A 27520-nucleotide genomic window follows, 5' to 3' on the forward strand; every position below is an offset into this window, starting at 1 on the left:
AACTTTTTTGTCCAAAACCTTTATATACTTTAGCAATAATATTCATTCATATATATATAAACTAACTGAAAAAAGCCCACTCATCTCTTAAAAGATACATTTCCAATAAATTTTATCTTTAATATATACAGCATTCAAGTTTGATCAATTATAGCATTCAAGTTTGATCAAATATTGAGAGCATTTGATTTAAAAAAAGCACTGATAACTGTGATCATGATGTAGTACAAAATTATTTTTAAAACAGTTTAGAGCACTACAGTCACATAAAATTCCTAAAAGCTGTAGAATTTTTTTTTTTTTTTGTAGAGACAGGATTTTTTTATGTTTTTTTTATGTTGCCCAGGCTGGTCTCAAACTCCTAGACTCAGGCGATCCTCCCATCTCAGCCTCCCAAAGTACTGGGATTACAAGCTTCAGCCACAGCACCCAACTCTTTTTTTTTTTTTTTTGGAGACAGAGTCTTGCTCTGTCAATAAGGCAGTGGCGCAGTCTCCACCTCCCACGTTCAAGTGATATTCTCCTGTCTCAACCTCCTGAGTAGCTGGGACTACAGGCGCGAGTCACCATTCCCGGCTAATTTTTTTATTTTTAGCAGAGACGGGGTTTCACCATGTTGACCAGGCTGGTCTCAAACACCTGACCTCAAGTGATCTGCCTACCTCAGCCTCCCAAAGTGCTAGGATTACAGGCATGAGCCACCGCGCCCGGTCACAGCCCTTAAAAATTTGAATTTAAATGCATATACATATTTTTGTACCAGCCTCGGCTCTTAAAAATTTGAATTTAAATGTATATACATATTTTTATACCAAGAATTACGAAAAGGATGACCACTAAAAGACTAAACATAAATACTATAATCATTAGGATAAAATTCTGAAGGGGAAGTAGGATAGAAATACAATTTCAAAAAGAACAAGGAACACTATATTCTGGCTATTGAAGAGCATGTTCTTGTATTTTTTTAAACATACGAAAGTGAACAGTTTCTGGGGGAAATTGGGGACTTGTAAGAAACAAAAATTATTAAAGAAAAAATTTTAAAAAGAGAATGAACAGCCAAGTAATTATGGCATTTGCAATCAAGAAAATAATTATGGGCCAGAAGCACTGGTTCATGACAGTAATACCAACACTTTGGGAGGCCAAGGTGTGAGGACTACTTGAGCTCAGGAGTTCAAGACCTTGTCTCTACTAAAATCAAAAAAATTAGCTGACTGTGATGGTACACACCCATGGTCCCAACTTCTCAGGAGGCTGAGGCAGGAGGATTACCTGTGCCCAGAAGATTGAGGCTGCAGTGAAACATGACTGCATTACTGTACTCCAGCCTGGGCAACAGAGCGGGACCATCTCCAAAAACAAAAACAAACAAACAAACAAACAAAATACTTCGAGGGTGAGGAAGGAGGAAGTGATGCATGAAAGAACTTCTAGACTGGCTGGCACAATTCTATTTCCTAACTTAGGTAATGGTTACAGGAGTGTTCCTCTTCTAATAATTAATTAAGCTAGACCCCTTTTGTGTGGTTTTCTGTTTTATTTTACAATTTAAAAAAGTTAAAAGAAATCACTATGACATCTAAGCTGCATGTTATATTTTAAAATGTCAATATTGGCCACGTGTGGTGGCTCACGCCTGTAATCCCAGCACTTGGGGTGGGAGGGGCGGCAGGCCAAAGCAGGGGGATCACTTGCATCCAGGAGTCAGAGACCAGCCTAGGCAACAAAGCAAGACTCTCTCTACAAAAAAAATTTTGAAAATCAGCCAGGAGTGGTGGCACGTTCCTATAGTCCTAGCTACTCAGGAAGTGGGGGCAGGAGGATCACTTAAGCCCAGGAGTTTAAGGTTGCAGTGAGCAATGATCGCACCACTGCACTCCAGCCTGGGCAACAGAGAAAGACCTTGTTTCTAAAAAAAAATTAAAAGGACACCTGGGGTTCATTCTTTCTACCACTTCTTTGCCCTACACTGGACTAAGGGTGCCTCTTCTCCTGCAGCCCTCCCTACTATTTCAGAGCAGGATAGTTTGGGGACACTGATATGCTGACTCTCCAGAGCCTCTTTATAAAATGATTACTCCTCCACCCTGTTATATAAGAGCCCCTTCTTGGCTTCTCTGATTTTCTTGTGTAAGACTAAACAAATAATAATAAAAAGACAACAAAAATAAGTAAGGAAAGATTATTTAAAAAAAAAAAAAAAAAGTAGTGGCTCACACCTGTAATCCCAGCACTTTGGGAGGCCGAGGCGGGCGGATCACCTGAGGTCAGGAGTTCAAGACCACCCTGGCCAATATAGTGAAACCCCGTCTCTACCAAAAATACAAAAATTAGCCAGGTGTGGTGACAGGCGCCTGTAATCCCAGCTACTCGGGAGGATGAGGTAGGAGAATCGCTTGAACCCGGGAGGCAGAGGTTGCAGTCAGCCAAGACTGTGCCACTGCACTCCAGCCTGGGCGTCAGCGAGACTCTGTCTCAAAAAAAAAAAAAAAAAATTAAAGCCCCTTCTTTTGAGGCTTGTGCTAGTTACCCTCTAATCTTCCTAATACTTGTCATCCAACAACCTCTTATTCAACCTCTTATTCACTGTTCATGTATTTAAGGATTTTACACCATATTTATAATCTACTCCTCCATCCCAATTTTGCTATCACACTGAATTCCACCAAATTCCAACCCTCTGATTTCCCAGTTCTTTAACCTTATCTCATCAACAATCTCCCGCATTCCATCTCAGCCACCAGTTCTCAGTTGCATCCAGAAGCTTGCTGTATATCCTAAAATGCTTCATTTCATAAACATTAAAATCAGATAGCCCACTTTTTTTTTTTTAATCACAACCTACCAACCATCCAACTTGCTTGTGCCAGTACTCCCATTCTTCATTTTTATTTAAGAAGATTCTCAGTATACTACCCCTTTTCTCCCCTTTCTCCTATTCATTAGCCCTGTCCGGGCACTCAGCATTTTAAATTCCACAGTCTATCTTCTCAATCACTCTCTGGGCAATAATACCCTAAATTCCCTTGCTTCGCTATCTCTTCATTCCACATGCTGACTGACAAAATGTCTATTGAGGACAATTCTAATAATCTTATCCAATACTCTGTATTCTGTCCAGGTTCCAGATAATGGGGCCTACTAAAGGAGGAGGAAAAAAACATACACACTAGGTAGATTAGTGACCATGTGTTTTTAGTGACACCAATTTCAACTAAGGCCTCAATAATGTCCAGAAATTCTACTTTTGTCTCTAGACAGCTCACTCTCCCACTTTAAGTAACATCTATCTGAACTCTTTCCTGCTCCCCCAAACCCCCCAAGTTACCCTGCCTTTCTTTGTCCCTTTCAGTAATAACCTCTTTGGTTATTTTATGGGATAAGGGAAAACACACTTTTAGCTATAAACCACCTTCTCTTATGTCCTCCCACTAAGCTCATCTTTTTACTCAACTTTCCTCCTTCCAGCCAAACATAGCACCCCTTCTTCCAAAACGGTTCTCTTGCGCTTTGGATCCCACGCATTAAACCATCCAGAATCCCTCACGTCCCTCTAGCTGCCCTTTTTCTTCTCCTCCCCTTCGAACATCTTTAACAAGTTGTAAACACTTGTTACCCCCCATTTCCTCACCCCTTGTATCACTCCAGTCCAAGCTGCAAATCCAAGGTCTGCCTTGCAGTCCTCACTTAAGTTGATGGCAGCAGCATTCCGCGTCAGTCAACACTTTCTGAAATACTTTTACGTTGGCTTCTATAATATATCACTTCCCTGGTTTCCCTTAAGCTGCTCTAGCTGCTCCTACTGAATTTCCTTTTCTAGTTTCTTCCTCTTCTCTCCCTCCATTAGTATTGAAAGTTCTTTTTTTTTTTTTTTTTTTTTTTTTGAGACAGTCTCTGTCACCCAGGCTGGAGTGCGGTGGCGCGATCTCGGCCCACTGCAAGCTCCGCCTCCTGAGTTCACGCCATTCTCCTGCCTCAGCCTCTCCAAGTAACTGGGACTACAGGCGCCCGCCACCACTCCCGGCTAATTTTTTGTATTTTTAGTAGAGACAGGGTTTCACCGTGGTCTCGATCTCCTGACCTCGTGATCCACCCTCCTCTGCCTCCCAAAGTGCTGGGATTACAGGCGTAAGCCACCGCGCCCGGCCGGTATTGGAAGTTCTTCACAGCACAGTCCTAATACTTTTTCCTCTTACACTCTCTTTAATGACTTCAACTAATCCTTTCTTTCCAGATAATATTTATATACTGAATTTCGAATTAATTGTCTCTAATCAAGGCTTCTTATCTCAGCTTCATTCCAGCAAATCTGCCATTGAAACATATCTTACAAACATCTCAAACCCAATGTACCCAAAACTGAACTCAAACTTTCTGTCAAAATGTTCCCTATCTCAGTAAATGACACTACCATCTGCTCAGCTGCTCACATTACATAGCTGGGAATAATTCCTGATGCCTCCTTCCTCATCGCTCATGTCACCAAACTCTGCCACTTCTATCCTTTCTCAGTGCACCAACAGGTCCCAGGTTAAATGTCAGCCTTGCCTACGTACCTGCACCCCTAGAACAAGCAAGTAAGCCCATAGAGTGCTACACTCCCGCACCACTCTATATATTTTTTCCTTTTCAGCACACTTGTGATTGTTTATTCTATCTTCCCCAGTACAATGCAAGAAATGCAAGTGAGTCCATCTTGTTCATGGACACTAAAATAATAGCTGGAAGGAGGCATCCCCCTAGACCTTCCTATGAACAAACTCATCCTCCTCTACCATCAGGGGTCTAGGAAAGTTGAGGACTACTTCCTAAAGGCACAAGTGCTGGAAAAGAAAAATTCATGAGGTATCATCTGGCTCGAAGCTCTTTGGTTTTTTTTTTTTTTTTTTTTTTTTTTTGAGACAGAGTCTCGCTTGGTCACCCAGGCTGGAGTGCAATGGCATGGTCTCAGCTCACTGCAACCTCCACCTCCCGGGTTCAAGCAATTCTCCTGCCTCAGGCTCCGGACTAGCTGGGACTACAGGCACCCGCCACCGTGCCTGGCTAATTTTTGTTATTTTTAGTAAAGACCAGGTTTCACCATGTTGGCCAGGCTGGTCTCGAACTGCTGACCTTGTGATCCGCCCGCCTCGGCCTTCCAAACCGAAGTGCTGGGATTACAGGCATCAGCCACTCCACCCAGCCTTTTTTTTTTCTTTTGAGACAGAGTCTCGTTCTGTTGCCCAGGCTGGAGTGCAGTGGCGTGATCTTGACTCACTGCAACCTCTGCCTACCGGGTTTAAGTGATTCTCCTGCCTCAGCCTCCTGAGTACCTGGGATTATAGGCACACGCCACCACGCCTGGCTACTTTTTGTATTTTTAGTAGAGACGGGATTTCACCATGTTGGTCAGGCTGATTTCGAACTCCTGACCTCATAATCCACCCGCCTTGCCTCCCAAAGTGTTGGGATTACAGGCGTGAGCCACCACACCCAGCTGTCTGGCTTCAAGTTCTAAAAGCATAAAATACTTAGGGAAAATGCTCTGAAAAGCATAATGTATTATATAAAAGTGTTGTCATGTTAGAAGCTAGTTCTTTATCATGACCAGCAGAAGTCAGTAACTCTAAAGTACAGAGGCTATGTTTATAAATTTCATATTTTACCCCATAGCTGGTATTCAATCTGGATCTGAGGAGAAACTTGTTAGTGGTCTCCCATGCGTTTGTTAATATACAAACCTTGAGAATAATACTCCTTTTACTCAGAAAATCTGAGTAAGAAACAAAAGTTCTGCTTTAGAACAAAATGAATTTACTTAAAATTATAATACCTCTTTCATAATTTACATAATGTTGAATTTCCATTTATATACACATATGAAAATAAGTAGTAGAAAATATCTATAAAAATCAAGTCAAAAACTTTATTCGGTAAGTATTAAAAATAGTTTGGTCATCATTCTCGTTTTGTTTTGTTTTTGAGATGGTATCTTGCTGTGTCACCCAGGCTGTGACCCAAACATGGCTCACTGCTGCCCTGAACTGCTGGGCTCAAGTGATCCTCAACTCAGTCTCCCAAGTAGCTGGAACTACGGGTGCACCCCAACACATCAGGCTAATTTTTTTTTTTTTTTTTTTTTTTTTTTTTGAAGAAATGGGATGTCACTATGTTGACCAGGCTGGTTTTGAACTCCTGGGCTCACGCCATCCTCCCACTTTGGCCTACCCAAGTGCTGGTATTAACAGGTGTGAGCCACCATGCCTGGCCCATCATTCTTATTAAAAAGAAAATTACTTAAGCCAGGTGGCATGCCTGTAATCCCAGCCTCTCAGAAGGCTGAGGCAGGAGGCTGAGGTGGGAGCACTGCGTGAGCCCAGGAGTTTGAGGCCAGCCAGGGCAAGACAGCCACATCCCACCTCTTTACAAAAATCACATCTTTAAAATTAAAAAAAGCAGAAAATTACTTGAACAGAGACAAGAGGGAATCCATAATTTGCCCCTCGCAAAATAACTTTATTTCCAACATCAAGATAAAACTGCTTACAGTGACAGTCTCTTCTAAATATACGGCTTTGAAGATGACAAAATTTATCTCATTCACATCAGAATACAACAGCACTGTATGAAAAGAACACTTTGGATGTTTCCCAGATCTTCCACTTAACAGTTCAAGTTATTCAACCTCTGAACTGTGCCTTACCCTCAATATAATGGAAATAAAGCCTCCCTTATACAGTTGTGATTAAGGATCAACTGATATGTAAAAGTAGGAATTTAAGAAATAACAGGGCCGGGCACAGTGGCTCATGCCTGTAATCCCAACACTTCGGGAGGTGGAGGCGGGAGGACTACTCAAGCCCAGGAGTTCAGGACCAGGCTGGGCATACTGAGACACGGTCTCTACAAAAAATTTAGAAATTAGCCCAGTGTGGTGGTGAACCATTGTACTCCCAACTACTGGGGAGGCCGAGGAGGGAAGATGGCTTCAGCCCAGGAGGTAGAACCTGTGATGAGCCATGCATTCCAGCCTGGATGACAGAGTAAGACCCTGTCTCCAAAAAATAAAAATAAAAAAAGAAATAATAGGTCTTATCCACTTCTCTTAAAAAGAAGCTGATTTTCGGTATGATTTAAATATATTCTACACAACAAATACATTCAATAAATAAAGGCAGGTAACTCTTGCTGATACTATCCTTTCAGGACTTAAAAAATAATAATAATCCTCATTAATCATCTGTACTTTATCCAATGACAATCTCATCTCAGATCACAAGTTCCTGTCCTACTTTAAACTTTCAGTAATAAATCATATCCCTTTCTAAAAAATCACCTTCAGTTCTAAATCCAAGTTCAAAATCTCCTGACAATACCATCCCTCTAACTTACACAAATACTCATTACAGCTTTAAGCAAATTAAAAAAATTTATTGGCTACAAAACCAGTCAGGCAAATTAAGAGCCTATGCTGTAGTTATCTCAATATTTGGCAGGATATGTAGACTGAATCCCAGCTGGCTGGCAAGAAAAGTGTGCCAAGCCGAAATATAAGTCTTTGCACACTTTATTCTGGAGTCCAGATTAAAAACCTGTAGCAAACAGAACAAAGACGAGAAATGGAAGTAGCCTTGCATAAAAGGCAAGAGAAGCCTTCTTTTTGCCTCTACTACACACGGCACTGATTCAAACCATTAAGGAATACCTGGAGATCTCTTAGAAGGGTGGACCTTTAGCTCTTGCTAACAGCCATTTTTAATTGGCACACCTGGCTGAGAACTGACTGGCTTTAACAGCAACTGCAATCAGAAATTTCTGTTTTCAAAATTAAAGATTAGATACAGAAGTATTTGCAGATAGAAACAGAAATCTTAAATTAGCTTTAAAATCCAGGGAGTAAAGGATGGGAAGTGGAGAGAGTAGCGTGCAAAACAGATGCAACAAGATCTGCCAGATACTAACAACTATTGGAGGTGGACAATCAAGTACATGAGGTTTTTTTTTTTACCATTCTATTTTTGTGTGCCTGAAAAGTTTCATAATAAACGTTTTCTTCTTGTTTAAGGAACAGGACATTTTAGCAACACAACCCTTCCCTGCAGTACCTATTCAGTTTGTAATCTTGTTTCTGGTTCCCTTACCCACCAAGCATCTGTCTGGAAAATGGGAACTACTGTAGGTTTTGCGGGGTTTTTTTGTTTTTGTTTTTTGAGATGGAGTCTCGCTCTGTTGCCCAAGCTGGAGCGCAGTGGCACCATCTCGGCTCACTGCAACCTCTACCTCCCCAATTCAAGCAATTTCCGCTAATTTTTTCGTATTTTTAGTAGAGATGGGGTTTCACTATGTTGGCCAGGCTGGTCTCGAACTCCTGACCTCAAGCGATTCACCCGCCTCGGCCTCCCAAAGTGCTGGATTACAGCCACTGTGTGTTTTATAGTGACCTCATCCTAAGTTTCCTCTTCAAGTGAAACACAATTTATTTATTTATTTATTTATTGAGTTGGAGTCTTGCTCTGTCACCCAGGCTGGAGTGCGGTGGCATAATCTCAGCTCACTGCAACCTCCACCTCCGGGGTTCAAGCAGTTCTCCTGCCTCAGTGTCCTGAGTAGCTGGGATTACAGACATGCGCCACCACACCTGGTTAATTTTTGTATTTTTTTTAGTAAAGACGGGGTTTCACCATGTTGGTCAGGCTGGTCTCAAACTCCTGAACCTCCCCCAAAGTGCTGGGATGACAGGCATGAGCCGCCACACCCGCAACAAAATTTTTAAAAGTACTATCCATTATAAAAGTACTTAAAGAATTTTAACAGTGTCAAAAAAAATCAACCACATACTCCCCTATAGAGAAAGAGATGCACTTAAAAATGTAATGCCAGGACAAATGACATAATAATTCTGAGCCTGGATAAGCCCTTTTCACTGAGGTGATATAATTCTACAGCAAAAAAATAGTATGAACGAGAAGGACACTCAACACTCCACTGGAAAGACATGACGGAACTTCACCTGTGCACTTTGAACGAGTTGTTAAAATTTGCAACAGGTTTTTAAATAAAATGCCTAACCATGACCTGCAAAAGACTGCTAAGATTTCTGAGACCCAAGTAGGTACATGAGTACTTGCATCTGGAGAAAAGAGTTCAAAACTTTATCATTCTCAGAAGGGTCCCTAAAGCAAAAAAGGTTAGGAACCACTTGAGATTTAGAGAGGCCTCTTTTATCAAAAATTTAGGTTTGGGTTTCTATATTTCAATTAAAATTACAAGGTTTTCTGAGTGAGAGTAAAGGCAATGAAAATTGACAGACATAATGCAAGAAAACAGTCTAGGCACAAGAGAAATGACCAGTTTAGAGGGGAGAGACAAAGGAAAAGTCACAAAGTACAAAAGCATCCCCACAACTATAACAAACTTACAAACACACAAACTTATAAATGGTTTATAAGAACAACTAACTTGCACACATTAGAGACAGGATAAGTCTACCATGAAAATTAAATGCACTCCCTCAAATTCACTTCTTATCCTACAGGGAGCTGCCAAGGTTGTTGCAACTCTGGATGACCAAGGGAGAGGAGAAAAAAAGAAATATTCATAGTGCTACACCATTCCCTGACCACTAAGAGACCCTCTGTGAAGGAGGAAGGAAGATGGACAAGATGTTCCTGAACATCTATTTACCTGTATTTTAGTATGTATTTTCCCCTCACAAACCAATTAAAATGGAGTTTGGACTCAGAGTCAGTCCATAGTATCAGCATTAGAACTACATTTGAGCTACATAGACTGGGAAGCAATTATCCCACTTAGCTGGTTGGTCTCACCAACCAACTTCCAACAACAGATTTAACATAAAGATATATTGTCCGCAAAGCTACAGAAACAATTACTTATGAATAACTTCCACATTCCTTTTCCCCCTTACCTAAACGTTCAACTTTATTAATACACTCTGCCATCAGGGCCCCTGCCTGCCAATGATGCCCCATTCCTCAAAAGACCATACACTTAAAGGAAGATGGAGTCAGCCCTGAGCACTTTCACCACTTGCACAGTTTAATCTTACTTCCTCCGGCCCACCCACCCCACACTGTAGATTATCTGAAAACATCAAGAAATGTCAGGCTGGGCACAGTGGCTCACACCTATATTCCCAGCACTTGGGGAGGCCGAGGCGGGTGGATCACATGAGGTCAGGAGATCTAGACCAGCCAGGCCAACATGGTGAAACGCCGTCTCTACTAAAAATACAAAAATTAGCAGGGCATGGTGGCAGGTGCCTAAAATCCCAGCTACTCGGGGGGGACTGGGGCAGGAGAATTGCTTGAACCCGAGAGGCGGAGGTTGCAGTGAGCCAAGATAGCGCCATCGCACTCCAGCCTGGGGGGGACAAGAGCGAGACTTCATCTCAAAAAAAAAAAAAAAGAAAGAAATGTCAGTTGGAACAACAAACACAAGCAGAATAGCATTCGCAGAGCCTTGTACAGTGGTTTGACGGACAGTAGGTGCTCAATATGTTGATAATAAACTAATCTCATTCCAGTTCTGCCACTAGCTGACCTTGGACAGTCATTTAACCTCTTTGAGCTTCTTATATAAAATGAGAGCTGAGTTAAAATTCATTTTAGTTCAAAAAAAGTTTCATGGGCCAGGCGCGATGGCTCATGCTTGCAATCCCAGCACTTTGGGAGGCCTAGATAGGCAGACCACTTGAGGTCAGGAGTTTGAGACTAGCCTGGCCAACACGGTGAAAACCTGTCTCTATAAAAATACAAAAATTACCTGGGCATGATGGCAGGTGCCTATAATCCCAGCTACTGGGGAGGCTGAGGTGGGAGAATCACTTGAATCCCAGAAGCGGAGGTTGCAGTGAGGCAAGACTGCGCCACTGTACTACAGCCTGAGCAACACAGTGAGACTGTGTCTCAAAAAAAAAAGTTTGATGATTTTAATATACATTTATACATTTTTAGGAGCTGACCTGGAAACAGTTTTTATGCTGTTTATGCTTTTTTTTTTTTTTTTTTTTGAGATGGCATCTTGCTTTGTTGCCCAGGCTGGAGTGCAGTGGTGCGATCTCGGCTCACTGCAACCTCCGTCTCCTGGGTTCAAGTGATTCTCCTGCCTCAACCTCCGTAGTAGGTGGGATTTAGAGGCACCCGCCACCATGCCCAGCTAATTTTTTTGTATTTTTAATAGAGATGGGGTTTCACCATGTTGGCCAGGCTGGTCTTGAACTCCTGACCTCAGGTGATCCAACCGCCTTGGCCTCCCAAAGTGCTGGGATTACAGGCATGAGCCACTGCACAGGTCCTTTACGCTGTTTTTTAATGGAAATTTAACCTAAACTTAACTTGTCAACAACGCCTGAGGAGAAATGTGGGCAAAGCAGGAAGGACAGCCAAATTAGAATTAACCCTGAGGATCAAGGGAATGACAATAACAGCTGGCTCATCGTCTCATCCAAGAGAAAAAGAGTGAAAAAATGCTCAACATTTTTAGTAAAACTATGCAAGGCCCAGTACATTGTACTGTTTCACGTACCTTAACCTTCAAAGGACAAATTCGCCTTAAGAATTCAGTACAGCCAAGTTTTGTCTGTGTTTACTTCCTTTCAAAATAGGAGATTTTTATAACCTCTCATTATTGCTAAACTTTGCCAAGACGTCAAGAACTAAGGTTTCTTTTCAATTACAGTATAGTGCCACCCTTATCCTAATGCTGATAGAGTGCTCCCACTTCTCCACCCCACCTCTTCCCTGCCACCCTCAATATTAGCCCTTCAGTCTTTTAGTTAATTGCACCTTTTTCACTTATTATAAATCTCAAATCCCTTACAGAAGACAGAACAAAATATATCGTTTTAGGAGAGAATACTAGATGCTATATTTACAAATTAACATTTTTAAAATACAACCAGTTTTGTGGTTTAAAATCTATCAATACAGCCGGGCACGGTGGCTCATGCCTGTAATCCCAGCACTTTGGGAGATGAGGCGGGCAGATCACGAGGTCAGGAGATGGAGACCATCCTGGCTAACACAGTGAAACCCTGTCTCTACTAAAAATACAAAAATTAGCCAGGCGTGGTGGCAGGCGCCTGTAGTCCCAGCTACTCGGGAGGCTGAGGCAGGAGAATGGCATGAACCTGGGAGGCGGAGCCAGCGTGGGCGACAGCGAGACTCCGTCTCAAAAAAAAAAATCTATCAATACAAGTTGCTACTGGCCCCAAACTAATCTCAATTTGGAATCAAGTTCAATTTTTTAAATGTCTCCACTCAATACCCCCTTAATCTTTGTGAACTAGTTTTGGCAGAGAGTCTACCATTGGTAACTAATCCTCATTTTAAATACTCATCTCATTTTCATTATCAATAACCATCCAAATCCTCCACAGTAATAGAAATGAGATACTTTGTGATCCTAACACAACAAAAAGAGATATTTCTTATTGGAATTGGGGTTATAAACTTATGACTGTTCCCAAAATGTACCCTGAGCAACAGTCTATAAATGTTAATATCCAAGTTGTTTTATTATTTCAACCTCCAACTGGTTTCTTTAAAGTTCTTAAATGTCTTTTACAAAACTATCAATGGTCCCCATGTATCATAAGTGCAGAAAGAAAACACAATATATATTTTAGAATTTAAATCATTTAAATAAATTGCTTGCACAAAGCTCTCTTGGCTGAGAATAAAGAAAATCAAAACTTACCTGAAGTTATTAATTTATTACAGCTACTTATGCTTGCATCATCTTCTACAATTCGGTTTGTGCTCTTTTCTTTCCCAAGCAAAGTGTCCTCCAAAGGGAAGCATTTATCAGATACGACAGTGTCTTCAACGACCACATGACTAATTTTGCTATTAGCTTCAAGTACTGAAGTGACCTCTTCCAACTGAGCAGCTTCACTAGATTCTGAATAAGAGGAACCCTTACCCTGGGCTAAATTCTTTGAAGAAACTGGTAGAGACTCATCATCACTATCAAATCCAAAAGGATCTCCAGTACTTTCTTCTTCCACTTTAGGTTTCTTCGGAATTTCTTGGATATCTGGTTTGAAATTGGGCCTCTTCTGCCCTAATTTAGCCATAAATGTGGTCTCTCCCCATTTTGTGCTAAGGGTAGTCCGTTTGTTGGAAAAGACTTCATCGAATTTTGAACTGCCATTTCCACCTTTCCTACTGTATGTTTTCCCAAATCTGGATGTCATTTTGACACCAGTTTCATATTCTCTGTGAAAAAAAATTTAAGAAAACATATAATCATCAAATACAAGTGTTAAACAGTGCGTATAAAAATAAAAACCTAGGGATTCTTCCCTCATGACTTTTGACACTCACCACACAGACTTTTAAATAAACAAATATGAGGAAGGGGTATAAAGAAAGGCTGATTTATTACCCTACATGCTTCCATGTCAATTTTCCTCCACAATAAGTACATATTCCTACGCTACTTACAAAGTAAAAAAACTTAATGATTAACCAACTTATAATACGATATCCATAAAGCTAACTTAAAATGAAGCATATTAAGTTCCAAATGAATTAATTTACTATTCTTATAAACATCATTTTTACCTTAAAATATTATCTGTATAGAGGCTGGGAGGCCGAGGCAGGCAGCTCACTTGAGGCCAGGAGTTTGAGACCAGCCTGGCCAACATGGTGAAACCCCATCTCTACTAAAAATACAAAAATTAGCTGGGAGTGGTGGCACGCACCTGTAATCCCAGCTACTTGAGAAGCTGTGGCAGGAGAACCGCTTGAACTCAGGAGATGGAGGTTGCAGTGATATAATAATAATCTGTATAGGGTAATTACTTATATAAAAATCTTAAGCACAGAATGTTAATTTTTTTCAGGTCCTCAGAAATATCCAATACTTGATTAAATTTAGTTCTTTGAAATTTCATGGCACTAATTCACCTGAGAAAAAAGGTCCCCAAAACGGTGCCTTTTCTCATGTTTTACAACCCGCAGCTTTTAACCCAATCTTGAAGATTCTGCTTCTTGGTGTAATGTAATTTGCGCTGTGACTTTAAAAATGTTCCTTAGATGGTCATCTCCCTAGGGAAAGAAACTATCCTTATCCTATCTGCCTTGTCCCGATAGTGCTGTGCTCATTTGCTGAGTTACATTTTCTGGGGCTAGTGAGCTCCAGCATATTACACTGTTTCATGGATTAATACAGACATAGAAACATACAACTTTTATTTTCCTTTTCAATTTATAAATGGCAAATCGATTCACCTGATTTATCTACTTCACAGGACAAAAAAAAAATCTTTAGGGCAGTAAATCAAGAGTCAAACATTTTTTAAAACAAGTTACTTGCATTGGTTCTGTGCCTATTAAAAAGTTACAGTACTTTTTAAACATGATCAATCAGTAACCGTTTGTCTAACACTTTGACCTTTCTACAGTTCAAACATGAATACATCGAATATAACTTTAAAAAGTGAACAAGGGCCTAAGGAATGAAAAATCATTACTTTGAAAGCTACAAGAATTGAAATTATATTTGACCTATACTTTTGAATATGTTTTGATCTACACTTGTTTTCCCTTGATTAACTTAAATTCTTACAATTTATAATGAGTCACTGTCTGAGTTTTATATAAATTCAGTAGTAGACGCCCCCCCCACGTTTGGTGAGAACCCAATTTTAATTTGAAAAGGTAATAATTTAGTCATCATACGTATCTGCGTTAAGAGAAAACAGTGTTCCTGAAGATGTATTTCATCTTCCACTGCAGCTCTAACACTAACAAGTCTTACTGTCTTTCTTGTTAAGTACAGCCTAAACAAAACAGGATACTGGGCAACTACCACGGACAACAAAATAAAAATCGATTCTCTGTTCCTTCAAGAATGTAAAGCTGAGATCCTGCAGGTCTGTAAGTGTACATACACATATACACCAACAAAGATGGAATGTTTTGGATTCACTTATGTGCTAATCATCTAAAAATACTAACCAAAGGCCAAACCAAAAATCTAGACTTGAGTTCCTTTATGCCAACATCAGAAAAACTGTTAAAATGGTTCTATAACCACAAAGCATTCACTGTTGAAAGTTTAAAGTCTTCAGATGAATACCTGACACTAAGGACTTAATTATTTTATGTGATAAAAAATAATTTTGTGCTGGCTGGGCGCGGCAGCTCACGCCTGTAATTCCAGCACTCTGGGAAGCCAAGACGGGCAGATCACCTGAGGCCAGGAGTTCGAGACCAGCCTGACCAACATGGAGAAACCGCGTTTCTACTAAAAATAGAAAATTAGCCGGGCGTGGTGGCGCACGCCTGTAATCCCAGCTACTCGGGAGGCTGGGGCAGGAGAATCAATTGAACCTGGGAGGCGGAGGTTGCGGTGAGCTGAGATCGCGCCACTGCACTCCAGCCTGGGCAACAAGGCGAAACTCCGTCTCAAAATAACAATAATAATAATGATAATAATAATTTTGCGCCAAAAGACCACGTCTTTTACAAATACACAGTGAAATACTGATGAAATAACGTCAGCGATTTTCCAACATTAAGGAATGAGAAGTGTATAGATGAAATAAATTTGTTTAATAGTCACTGCTGAATCCAAGCGATGGGTACAGAGAAGTTCATTATATAATATCTCCTCCTGATTGCCTTTATCGTTTCCCACAATAAAATGTCTTTAAGTCTGCAGACTGTTGCAATGGCATTATCTAAGCGTAAAGCACTATAGATTCCAAAATAAGTGTGCAGACGTCCTTGAAGTTAAATTTTAAGTGTTTCAAGTACACAATCTTGCTCAACCTTTAAACTCCAAAGACTGTCCTAACTAAAAAGGAAAGAATGACGACTAAGTCTTTTCGGTCGTTCGGCTTTTGCCCTAGCCCAAAATCAGGTCGAATTTTTAGAGAAGTGCGCTGTGATTAAAAAAAAAAAAAAAAAAAAAGCAAAAAGCCTTTATACTTCACTCCCACCCTAATCTAGCGTCTTCCCGATCCCCAAAGGCTTTAATAAGGGCTTCCATTAAAGATGGAAAGCGGACGGGACAAACCTGACTACCCAGTAATCCTCACCTGGGGACAGCCGGGGCGCCACGGGCAGTGGGCGCGATGGACCCCTCGGACTGGACACTCAATGCAACTTTTCTCCTCCCAACCCGCGCCGCCCAGGAAAGGGAGGTCACTTTCGACGCCCCGGAAGCCTCTGCCACCGAATCCTTAAGGCAGTGCAAGGCCCCAGTGGCGGCCAGGGGCGGATGAAACCACGGGAAAGGACTCGGGGCTGAAATCAACACACTTGACTGGGTTTGGGGAGCTAAGTCAATCAGCAGTCGCCCGAAAAAGAACTCCGAAAAAGGAAAATAAAAGGGGAAAAAAAGAGTTCTTCAGGTCATTCCCCTGCCCAACTTCCTCAGCGGCCCGGTGGGCGAGGCAGTGAGACTTCCACCGCCCGCTCCCAGCCTCTGCCTCCCCCACCCTCCCGGCTCCCTCCCGGCCTAGGCGGCTGCCCGACACCTCACTTACCCTCGGAGCCTGGCGGGTGCTTTGGCCACGGGCCGCCTCCGCCTCTCCCGCTCCCTACGGCCCGCGGGCGGGCGCGGAACCCTCGCGCGGGAGAGCAGGGCCGGCAGGTGAGAGCCGAGAGAGGCGAGGGGCTCTGCTTTCGGTAAATAGGAAGCCCGGTGGGGGGGGCAGGAGCGGCGGCCCCGCAACTTCCCTCCCCGCCTCGAGCGCCGCCGGCCGGGCCCGGGCCTAGCTCTCGCTGGCCGCCACTGCTGGAGCTGGTAACAGAGCCTGCTGTGTGCCCCCGCTGGGCCGCCGCCGCCTCCTGCGCCGCCGCTTCCGCCGGTGAATGGTCAGCGCTGGAGTTTGAACAGGGCCCTGAACCATCTCAACGCCATTTGCGCTCCCGGCCCCCACCTCCTTCCTCCAACAGCCGCTCGCTCCGTCACTCCGCTTCCCACAGTCCCCGCGCGGCCGCCCGACCCCGCAGCCAATCGCGCAGCCGCTTACTCAAACCGCCGCGCAGGCGCTGCGCCCCGCATGCTCCGGCGCCCGCCATTGGCCCGGCCGCGGAGCCCGACGGGAGTTGTAGTCCAGGTCCGCGAGGTCGCGGGCCGAGGACCAGGCGCGGGAGCGGGAGCGGGCGACTGCCCTGGCCCTCCCGGTCTCGGCAGCCACTTCTAGCTCCCGGCCCAGCCGGGAGACGCAGGTGCCACGGAGATGGGCAGCCGGGCGGGTGGCGCAGTGCAGGCAGCTGTATCAATCGCTTCCCCTCCAGGGACCCGCCGGTGCCTGGGGACCGCGGGCTGTGCAGCTGTGCCGGGCCTGCGGAGGCCGCCGCCCGGGAGCTGGGAGGCAGGGAGCGCGTGGTCCAGAGCCGCCTTCGACCTGGCCTGGTCGGTCCTGGCCCGGCGTAGGTGACGATGGCGGGGACCGCGAGGCGCCGGACACCCGAGGCCACGAGCAGCGTCGCCCCTCGCTTTTTTGCGCCCCTCCAGCCCTGCAGTCCTTCCTCTAACTCCGTCTGCCCCTCACCGATTGAAAGTGGCCCCGAGAATATTGGATGGTATTGAGCAATTATCATTAACTTTGTTGGGTGTGGTAACGGTAATGTGGTTATGGTTTTTTTTTTTTTTTTAAGACCTACTGATGTGTTGACAGAGTGATCTGGTGTCAGGACTGTAAAATACGCCTATGAAAACTGGGGGAGAGGAATAAAACAAGCTGGCAGAACGTTTTTCATCGTTGAAGCTGCGTGATGCGAGCATATGTGCTCATCATACAGTCTCTTTACTTGTGTATCTGAAATTTTCCATAATAAAAAGTTTAAAGAAGTGAACCAGTGATTGCCTCTAGGGAGGACAGTGAGGTGGCGGATGACGGGAGGAAGGAGTCTTAATTTTTCGCTGTACGCCTTTTTGTGCTATCTTAGGTTTTTCCCATTCAATGTGTTACCTAATTCAGAAAATTGGTAAGTTTTTTTTAAGGCTACCATGGGAAAACAGCGTTCTAAAGAGTAGCGCAACCAGTTCCCCATAAGAGAGGTGCATGATTCGTCGGACTCGGACAGCCTTGGTGTTTGTTAGGCGGTTGATGGAGACCCACCTGGGAAATTAGAAAACTACTAATTGCTTTCAGTGAGAAGCCCGCCCTTCTCCCACAAATGGATAATTTGCTTTTAATGCACCCAGAAGTTATCCAGCTCCCTCCGGTATAATCGGGGAAACTCCAAATAAAGGAAAAATAGTTCAGAGACCCTGCAGCTCTTCCCAAGAGGAATTTAAGGTGGATTTTAGTGTGATTGGATTGTTTTGCCTACCTGACTGCAGAATTTATATTCTGACATTTACAATTTCCTAAATACTGAATCAGTATTTTTTCTTGTTTCAAAATAAATCAACTTCTTCTGTAGTTTATATGAAAAATAAGTCCATGTCTTCCACTGTGGGTGGGATGCACATGACTGTTTTATTTGGGTCAGTTTTGTCTCTTTTTTTTAATTGGCAGTTTAGAAACTTGTTTTTATCATCTTGTTTAAAGATCTTCTGGCAGAGGTGCAGGCTGCACTTACTATAATTATTTAGATGACAAGGTGGTGGGTGGTAATTAAAGGGTAATTATCATCAGAGGCAAAAGGTAAGATCAAAAAACCAGAAGAGGTGAGGAAACAATTGCAAGATCTTCCTGTAGGAGGGTGTTGTGATCCTCCCAAGACCAAAGGATATGTCTATTATGCCTGGCCTCTCTAGTGCTGGACACTTGGCAGGGTCAGTGCCTGCATGAGGCTGAAGTGGAAGGGCTTATTGTTTAGACTGGTGCCTTTTGAGGGCTTTTGTGTGATGGTTGTGTTAAGTAATGAAACTTAGTAGTGTCAAATTCTTGCCACTCAAAGAATGATCCCCAATCAGCAGTGTAGCATCACCTGGAAGCCTGTAAAGAACGCATAATTCCTATCCCTCACCCCAGCTCCACTGAATCAGAACCTGCATTTTAACAGGATTCCCCCAGCTGATTGGGCCGCACATTAAAGTTTGACAAGCACTGATTTAAAGTATACCCATAGCATTTGACAGCAATCTAGTATTTTTCGTTAGGATGAGGGAGAGGAAGGGAGATGATTAAGAACCTCCTATGCATCAGGTAAGATGCTAGGCTGTTCAGGGGCCTTGTCTGCTTCCCAGTCTGTTACTCTATCTTACAAGTAAGGAAATGGGAAGACTTGTATGTTACAACTAATGAGGGAGTCAAACTTTTTTTAACGGTTGGATACCCGTTAATACTTGTTGGTGTTCTTGAATCTGGTAGAAAGTGGTACATGATTTGAGAAGTAAAGTGTGTGTGTGTGTGTGTGTGTGTGTGTGTGTGTGTGTGTATTTAGTCTGTGGAAGCTTAGTATATGAATATTAAGCAGAGCTCTTCTGGGCTCTGTACCCTTGTGTGGCTCACACTAAAGACACCCCTCGGGCCCCTCCTGGAGGGAGTTCAGACTCCTGGCCCTGCAGGCTGTACCACCACCTTAACCCCTTACCTCCCTGCTTCCACTGAGGCAAGCAAATGCCCTGAAGTCCCCTCATTACCTTACCAGGGCCCTGGGTTCCACACCAGAATGAGCAAACAGAACTCCAGTGTGGGTAACACATGGCTGAACAGCTTTTTGTTGTATTGTTTTTGTTTTCTTAGTTCTCTCAGCTCAGGCTCCATCCTCTGCCCATCCCCCTGGCCACCCTCAACCCCTAGAATGGTTGTCTCCATTGCATGAGAATCTTCACACTAACATCAAGTAGCCAGTAGGTGCTTTTGGTTTTGCTAGAATGCCTGTGTGCAAGCTCTCAGATACCTGATTTTCTTTCCCCCACTGAATGTTGTGTTTGTCAGAAACTGAAATGGATCGGAGCCAAGTTTGTAGTACCCTTAGGAGGGGCCTCTGCCCTCCTGTGTGCTGCCTGGCTGAGGACAGAACCCCCTAACCTGGAGCTCCAGTTGAGTGGGCCCATACCTGTACTTTCCTCTGAAAAAAGAAAATCCTGCAAAGAAAATAGAAGACATCTGTTCTGCCATTGCCATGCGCTTGTTCTAGCCCAGACATGAGAACTGTCAGAATTGGAGTTACTAAATAGAACTTTTAGTCTTTTTCTGATAATGTGTAGTAAAGTGTATTACAACTTATAGAATTCTATTTAGGGAACTACAGGTCAGAAACTACCATATTGGTAGCAGTCAGTTTTTCTTTGCCATCGGATGTGGAATAAAATGTTAAATTGTACGCTTGCATGTTGTGGTTATATTACAAAGCTCTATGAGATGTGGGCCAGGCCCTGCCCTTTGCTCATGCAGCCCCAACTTTCTGCTCTGCCCACACCTGACTCCTTGCTGTTTCCCCACCTTAGGGCCTTTGTATTTCCTATTCCCTCTGCCCACAACTCCCCCAGATACCAGCCTGCTTCAATTCTCTCCTCTAGGTTTTCACGCAGATGGGACTTTTCAATGAATCTCCCCTGACCAACCTATCTTAAATTGTTACAACATCCTCACTCCTAAATGTCACTGTCCCTGCTTTACTTTCCTTAAGGGCATTTATCTTCCCATCTAACATATCAGGCGTTTTGCATGTTTATCTTAAATGTTGTGCTCCCTCTGAAGGCAGGGATCTCTGCCTGTCTTGTTTTCTGCTGCAACCCTAGCACCTAGAAGACTGTCTGGCACAAGAGTAGGTGCTCAATAAATATTTGTTGAATAAAAGCACCCATTTATTTCCTTCTTTCATGTAAAATTTATACATATATATATATATATTTTTTTTTAGACGGAGTCTCGCTCTGTCACCAGGCTGGAGTGCAGTAGCGCAATCTCGGCTCACTGCAATCTCTGCCTCCCTGGTTCAAGCGATTCCCCTGCCTCAGCCTCCCCAGTAGCTGGGACTACAGGCGCACACCACCACACCCAGCTCATTTTTTGTATTTTAGTAGAGATGGTGTTTTGCATGTTGGCCAGGATGGTTTCGATCTCTTGACCTTGTGATCCACCCGGCTCAGCCTCCCAAAGTGCTGGGATTACAGGTGTGAGCTACCATGCCTGGCCACATTTTTTTTTTTTTTTTTGGTGACAGAGTCTCGCTCTGTCGCCCAGGCTGGAATGTAGTGGCACGATCTCCAATCACTGCAACCTCCACCTCCAGGGTTCAAGCCATCCTCCCACCTCAGCCTCCCAAGTAGCTGGGACTACATGTCCATGCTACCATGCCCCACTAATTTTTGTATTTTTGGTAGAGATAAGGTTTCACCTTGTTACCCAGGCTGGTCTTGAACTTCTGGGCTCAAGCCATCCACCTACCTTGGCCTCCCAAAGTGCTGGAATTACAGGCATGAGCCACTGCCCCTGCCTATATCTTGAAAGGAAAGTGATAAAACTATCAACAGTTTCACATAACCTGGTAGCTCTAATAAAATGTTAACTGGGTTTTCACAATTGGGAGGGGAGTGCTTTCTGGAGAACTTTTGTTCTTGCCTTGGATGGGTTTTCATTCTGAGAATTGAGAAAATGAGTACTCTTATAATCCCAATTATCATATTTCCCAGGATAATTGGAATATGTTCTCTGGAGATAGTGACATCCTCTGGGGAATACACTGCTGTCTAGGTAGATGAAACACAAAGCAAAGGAAGTTCTCTAGGAGCACATTGCCTGACAAGGACCGGTACAAGCAACCTGGAAGAAGTCTGGCTTCCTGACCCTTGTCCTGGAAACATCCCTTTTTTATTTAGGATCCTCACCCTTAATACCGTATGATACCCCCCTAGTCAAACACCCTGAAGGGTCCTCCTGTAATACTAAAATCCAAAGTTCTTAACGGCGAAAAGGCCCTGCATGATCTGGCCCCTGAGTACTCCTATCCCTTCCTAGCTTGCCGGGCCTGCCTCTGTCTACTACTAGAACATGCCAAGCCAGCTCCTGCCTGCGGGCCCTCTTCGTACTTGTTCCCTCTGTTAGTCCTCAAGAGACACACACGACTCATTCCCTGCATGCTTTCAGGTCTTTGCTCAAGTGTGTCTTTCTCAGTAATGTTTTCCTTGGCCATGCTATTTAAGGTCATCCAGCACCCTGTATCTCCTTTTCCCTGCTGCTTTTCTCCATAACATAGTCATTACGTTTGCTTTGTGTATGAACTTGTTTGTTATCTATTTCATTTCACAAGAATATAAACTCCATGAAGACGAGGATGGCTGACTTTTGTTCATTTTATATGCCAAGCACACCTAGAATAGTGCCTCACACACAGAAAGTGTGCTATAAATATTTGTTGACTGAATACCTGGATTAATTGAAGCTTTAAATTGTGTTCAGCGGCCAGGCACGGTGGCTCACGCCTGTAATCCCAGCACTTTGAGAGACCGAGGCAGGCGGATCACGAGGTCAGGAGATCGAGACCATCCTGGCTAACACGGTGAAACCCTGTCTCTACTAAAAATACAAAAAAATTATCTGGGCGTGGTGGCGGGCACCTGTAGTCCCAGCTACTCAGGAGGCTGAGGCAAGAGTATGGCATGAACCCAGGAGGCGGAGTTTGCAGTGAGCCAAGATCACACCACTGGACTCCAGCCTGGATGACAGAGCGAGACTCCGTCTCAAAATAAATAAATAAATAATGTTCAGCTTACACCTGTAATCTCAGCGCTTTGGGAGGCCAAAGCAGGCGGATCATCTGAGGTCAGGAGTTCGAGACCAGCCTGGCCAACATGATGAAACCCCATCTCTACTAAAAATACAAAAATTAGCCAGCCGGGTGGCAGGTACCTGTAATCCCAGCTACTTGGGAGGCTGAGGCAGGAGGATCACTTGAACCCCGGAGCTGGAGGTTGCAGTGAGCCAAGATCACACCATTGCACTCCAGTCTGGGCAACAAGAGCAAAACTTTTTCTCAAAAATACTAATAAGTAAGTTGTGTTCAACTCTTCTATATCTTTAATAATTTCTTTTGTCTGCTTGACCTATAATGGCAAAACATGCATGAAAACCTCCCACTATAAGAGTAATCTTTTTCATTTCTCCCTGTAGTTCTATTTTTCTTTCTGCATTTTGAGGCTATTTTATTGGGCACATACTGTACAAGTTAGAATTGCTATCTCTTCCTGGTAGAATTGAAAGCTTTTAAAGTAATATGGGAGATAAATTGCAAAAATTGCCTGAATTTTCCACTCACTCCTCCCTGTAGCCACACCTTTTGCAATGTGACTTGGCAGCTCCTCCCAGAATCTCAGCTGGATTTTAACTCACCTTGGCCTAAAGAAAATGACAGAAGTGATAAAGTCCTGAGCCTGAGCCTTAAGAAACCTTAAACGCTTCCACATTCTCTTTGGGATCCCTGCTTCTGCCATGAGAACAGGGCTGGGCTAGTTTGATGGAAGATGAGAAGCCACATGGAAAAGAGCTGAAGTCTTCCCTGACCTGTGAATAGCCAGCAGACCCCAAACATGTAAGCCCAGCCAGGAGCAGCATGGCCACCCACCTGACCTGCAGCCACCCAAAGATGTAGATGTGAGCTCACCTGGGACTAGAACTGTCCTGATGACCTGTAGGCCCATGAGTAATAATAGCTACTTAATAATAAGCTTCTGAATTTTAGAGTGATTTGTTATACAGCATTATGACAATAGATAATTGATAACTAGTGATTTTCCCATTGATAATGCCTCCTTTTATGGGGTCTTAGCCTCCAAAAGGCTTTCCTGACTACCTAGGCAATCTGAAGCAGCTTCCCAGTCTCTATCATAACACTGGTGTATTATTAACACCAGTCTCCCAAATTATCTCTCTTTTTTTTTTTTTTTTTTCAGATAAGGTGTCCCTCTGTCACCTAGGCTGGAGTGCAGTGGTGCACACACACACGGCTCACTGCAGCCTTGCCCTCCCAGGCTCAGCCTCCTGAGTAACTGGGACTACAGGCAAGAGTGACGCCCAGGGAAACATTCAAAAAATGAATTTTTTTTTTTTTTTTTTTTTAGAGATGGGGGTCTCACTACATTGCCCAGGCTGGTCTTGAACTCCTGGCCTCAAGCAATCCTCTCACCTGGGCCTCCCAAAGTGCTGGAATTGCAGTTGTGAGCCACCACACCCAGCCTGCTTACTTTTGTTTGTTTGTCTGTTTGTTTGTTGTTTGTTTTTGAGACAGGGTCTCTGTCGCCCAGACTGGAGTGCAGTGGCACAATCTCGGCTCACTGCAACCTCTGCTTCCCAGGCTCAAGTGATTCTCCTGCCTTAGTCTCCTGAGTAGCTGGGATTACAGGCATGTGCCACTACCACCCGGCTAATTTTTCTATTTTTAGTAGAGACGGTTTCACCATGTTGGCCAGGCTGGTCTTGAACTCCTGACTTCAAATGATCCACTGCCTCGGTCCCCCAAAGTGCTGGGATTACAGGCGTGAGCCACCACGCCTGGCCACCCGGCCTAGTTCTTTATTATCTGTCTTCCATGTTAGAATGTCAACTGTGTAAAGGCAGAGACCTTGTCTGTTCTGCTCTCTGCTGTATGCTCAGCACCCAGAACAGGCTGCACAGTCCAGTGTGGTAGCCATGAGCTGTGTGTTCACTGAGCACTTGAAATATAGCTAGTCCAAGTTAAGAAGTGCTGACAATGTAGAACACACACTGGATTTCAAAGGCTTCCTACAAAAAAAGAAAATAAAATATCTCGATACTTTTTATACTGATTAAATGTTGAAATGATTTTTTTATATCAAGTTAAATAGAATATGTTATTAAAGTTAATATCACCTGTTTCTTTTTACCTTTATTTAATGTGGGTACTAGAAAAAATTAAGTTACCTTTGTGGCTTGCACTATATTTATATTGGCAGCACTGATATCAAAGCTCAGTAGCTGGGTGTAGTGGCTTATGCCTATAATCCCAGCACTTTGGGAGTCCGAGGCAGGGTGAATGGCTTGAGCCCATGAGTTCAAGACCAGCCTGGGCAACATGGTGAGACCCTGTCTCTACAAAAACTACAAAAATTAGCCAGGTGTGTTGGCACATGCCTGTAGTCTCAGCTACTCAGGAGGCTGAGGTGGGAAGGTCGCTTGAGCCTAGGAGATTGAGGCTGCAGTGAGCCGTGATTGTGCCACTGCATTCTAGCCCAGGTGACAGAGCAAGCCCCTGTCTCAAAAAAAAGAAAAAAAAGCTGAGTAAAGATTTGTTAAAGAAAAATATTAAAAATGAATTTACCAAAAGAAATGAGCTGTCAGGCTGTGAAAATATATGGAACCTTAAATGTATATTGCCGAGTGAAAAAAGCCAGTCTAAAAAGACTACATACTATATGATTCTAACTACTGTATATGATGTCTGGAAAAGGCAAAACGATGGAGAGAGTAAAAAGATCAGTGGTTGCTAGGGGTTAAGGAGGAGGGGAGAAGAGAGATGGATACCTGAAGCACAAGGGACTTGTGGAGTGGTGAAAGAATTCTGTAATACTCCAGGCACACTGGCTCATGCCTGTAATCCCAGCACTTTGGGAAGCCGAAGTGGGCGGATCACCTGAGGTCAGGAGTTCAAGACCAGCCTGGCCAACATAGTGAAACTCTGTCTCTACTAAAAATACAAAAATTAGGCATGGTGGGGCATACCTGTAATCCCAGCTACTTGGGAGGCTGAGGCAGGAGAATTGCTTGAATCTGGGAGTTGGAGGTTGCAGTTAGCTGAGATCACACTACTGCATTCCAGCCTGGGCAACAGAGTGAGACTCTATCTCAAATAAAAAAAAATAGCTGTAATACTGAATCAGTGGATATATGGCATTATAAATTTGTCAAAACCCATAGAACTATACAACACAAAGAATGAATTCTGATTCAAATTAAGTTAATGATGTATCAATATTTTAACAAATATACCACACTAATGCAAGACTTTAATAATAGAGAAAACTGGCCGGGCACGGTGGTCACACCTGTAATCCCAGCACTTTGGGAGGCTAAGGCGGGCGGATCACCTGAGGTCAGGAGTTCAAGACTAGCCTGGCCAACATGGCAAAATCCCATCTCTATTAAAAATGCAAAAAATTAGCTGGGCATGGTAGCGTGTGGCTCTAGTCCCAGCTACTTGGGAGGTTGAGGTGGGAGAATCGCTTGAACCTGGGAGGCGGAGGTTGCAGTGAACCAAGATAGTGCTACTGCACTCCAACCTGGGCGATAGTGCAAGACTCCATCTCAAAAAAAATAAATAATAGAGGAAACTGGGGAAGGGGGTTGGGGAGGGAGGTATATGAGAACTCTGTACTATGTGCACACTTTTTCTATGAATGTAAACTTGTTCTAAAAAAGTCTATTTTTAAAAAATGAGTGTACTGTTCTTGCACAGCCCCCAGAATGATATTTCTAAAACATACATTTGAGAAATCACTTCCCTCTCCTAAAAAAAAAAAAAATTTTGCTCCCCACCATCTATGGAAAATAAGTTCATATCCCATAGGCATGAGTAATTTGCACTGGCATTTATGGTTATGTTCTACCCTGCCATACCTCTCTTTCCCTCCTCTCCTGACTAGCTGGGCCAGACTACTTGACTCCATGCCCAGCTCATGCAGTCCCCTCTGTCTAGAACTTCTTTCTCCCTCTGCACTTGTGGAGCCTCACACTTATGGAGTCATACACTCTCCCGTAAATGAATCAGTCATCCTCTAGTCCTTGGTTCCACCAGTTCTATGTTAAAAGAAGATACGGGCCAGGTGCCATGGCTCATGCCTATAACCCAGCACTTTGGGGGGCCAAGTTGGATCACTTAAGGCCAGGAGTTCCAGACCAGCCTGGTCAACATAGTGAGACCCTGTCTCTACTAAAAATTTAAAAATTAGAGCCAGGCCTGGTGGCTTACACCTGTAATCCCAACACTTTGGGAAGCCGAGGAGGGTGGATCATGAGGTCAGGAGACTGAGACCATCCTGGCTAACACGGCGAAACCCCATCTCTACTAAAAATACAAAAACAAAATTAGCTGGGTGTGGTGGTGGGCGCCTGTAGTCCCAGCTACTCAGGAGGCTGAGGCAGGAGAATGGCATGACCCCGGGAGGCGGAGCTTGCAGTGAGCCGAGATCACGCCACTGCACTCCAGCCTGGGCGACACAGCGAGTCTCTGTCTCAAAAAAAAAAAAAAAAAAAAAAATTAGGCCAGGTGCGGTGGCTCATGCCTGTAATCCCACACTTTGGAAGGCTGAAGTAGGTGGATCATTTGAGGTCACGAGTTCAAGACCAGGCTGACCAACATGGTAAAACCCCATCTCTACAAAAATGCAAAAAAATTAGCCGGGTATGGTAGTGCGCGCCTATAGTCCTAGCTACTTAGAGGGCTGAGGCAGGAGAATCGCTTGAACCCGGGAGACAGAGGTTGCAGTGAGCTGAGATTGTGGCACTGCACTTCAGCCTGGGCAACAGAGTGAGACTTCATCTCAAAAAAAAAACAAAACCAAAAAATTAGCCAGGTGTGGTGGCATGTTCCTGTAGTCCCAGTGAGGCAGGAAAGTAGGGTCTGGAGGCAGGGAACAG

General features: G+C 43.7%; 1 protein-coding gene and 1 long non-coding RNA gene across 5 annotated transcripts in view; one reads left to right on the top strand and one right to left on the bottom strand.

The window, feature by feature from the left end:
- The window catches only part of WAPL (WAPL cohesin release factor), a 90060-nt gene extending 73076 nt beyond the window's left edge, over positions 1-16984 (bottom strand). For 2 of the 4 annotated variants that reach the window (XM_055353189.2, XM_055353188.2), the window contains exons 1-2: positions 16511-16952; positions 12706-13226 (exon numbers count right to left, since the gene is read on the bottom strand). In XM_055353189.2, the coding sequence (XP_055209164.1) occupies positions 12706-13204 (499 nt within the window). In that variant the 5' untranslated portion in view covers positions 13205-13226; positions 16511-16952. Of the gene's footprint in view, positions 1-12705; positions 13227-16510 lie in introns of all 4 variants that reach the window. The other 2 variants (XM_019035271.4, XM_019035270.4) reach the window with 2 other exon arrangements.
- A 99-nt stretch (positions 16985-17083) lies between these two features.
- On the top strand, positions 17084-20252 carry LOC129525037 (uncharacterized). Its single transcript, XR_008669055.2, has 2 exons — positions 17084-17555; positions 17631-20252. It is a non-coding gene; the product is annotated as an uncharacterized lncRNA (long non-coding RNA).
- Positions 20253-27520: the final 7268 nt, after the last annotated feature.

The sequence above is a fragment of the Gorilla gorilla genome, chromosome 8, assembly GCF_029281585.2.
Source record: "Gorilla gorilla gorilla isolate KB3781 chromosome 8, NHGRI_mGorGor1-v2.1_pri, whole genome shotgun sequence".
NCBI classification, from domain to species: domain Eukaryota; kingdom Metazoa; phylum Chordata; class Mammalia; order Primates; family Hominidae; genus Gorilla; species Gorilla gorilla.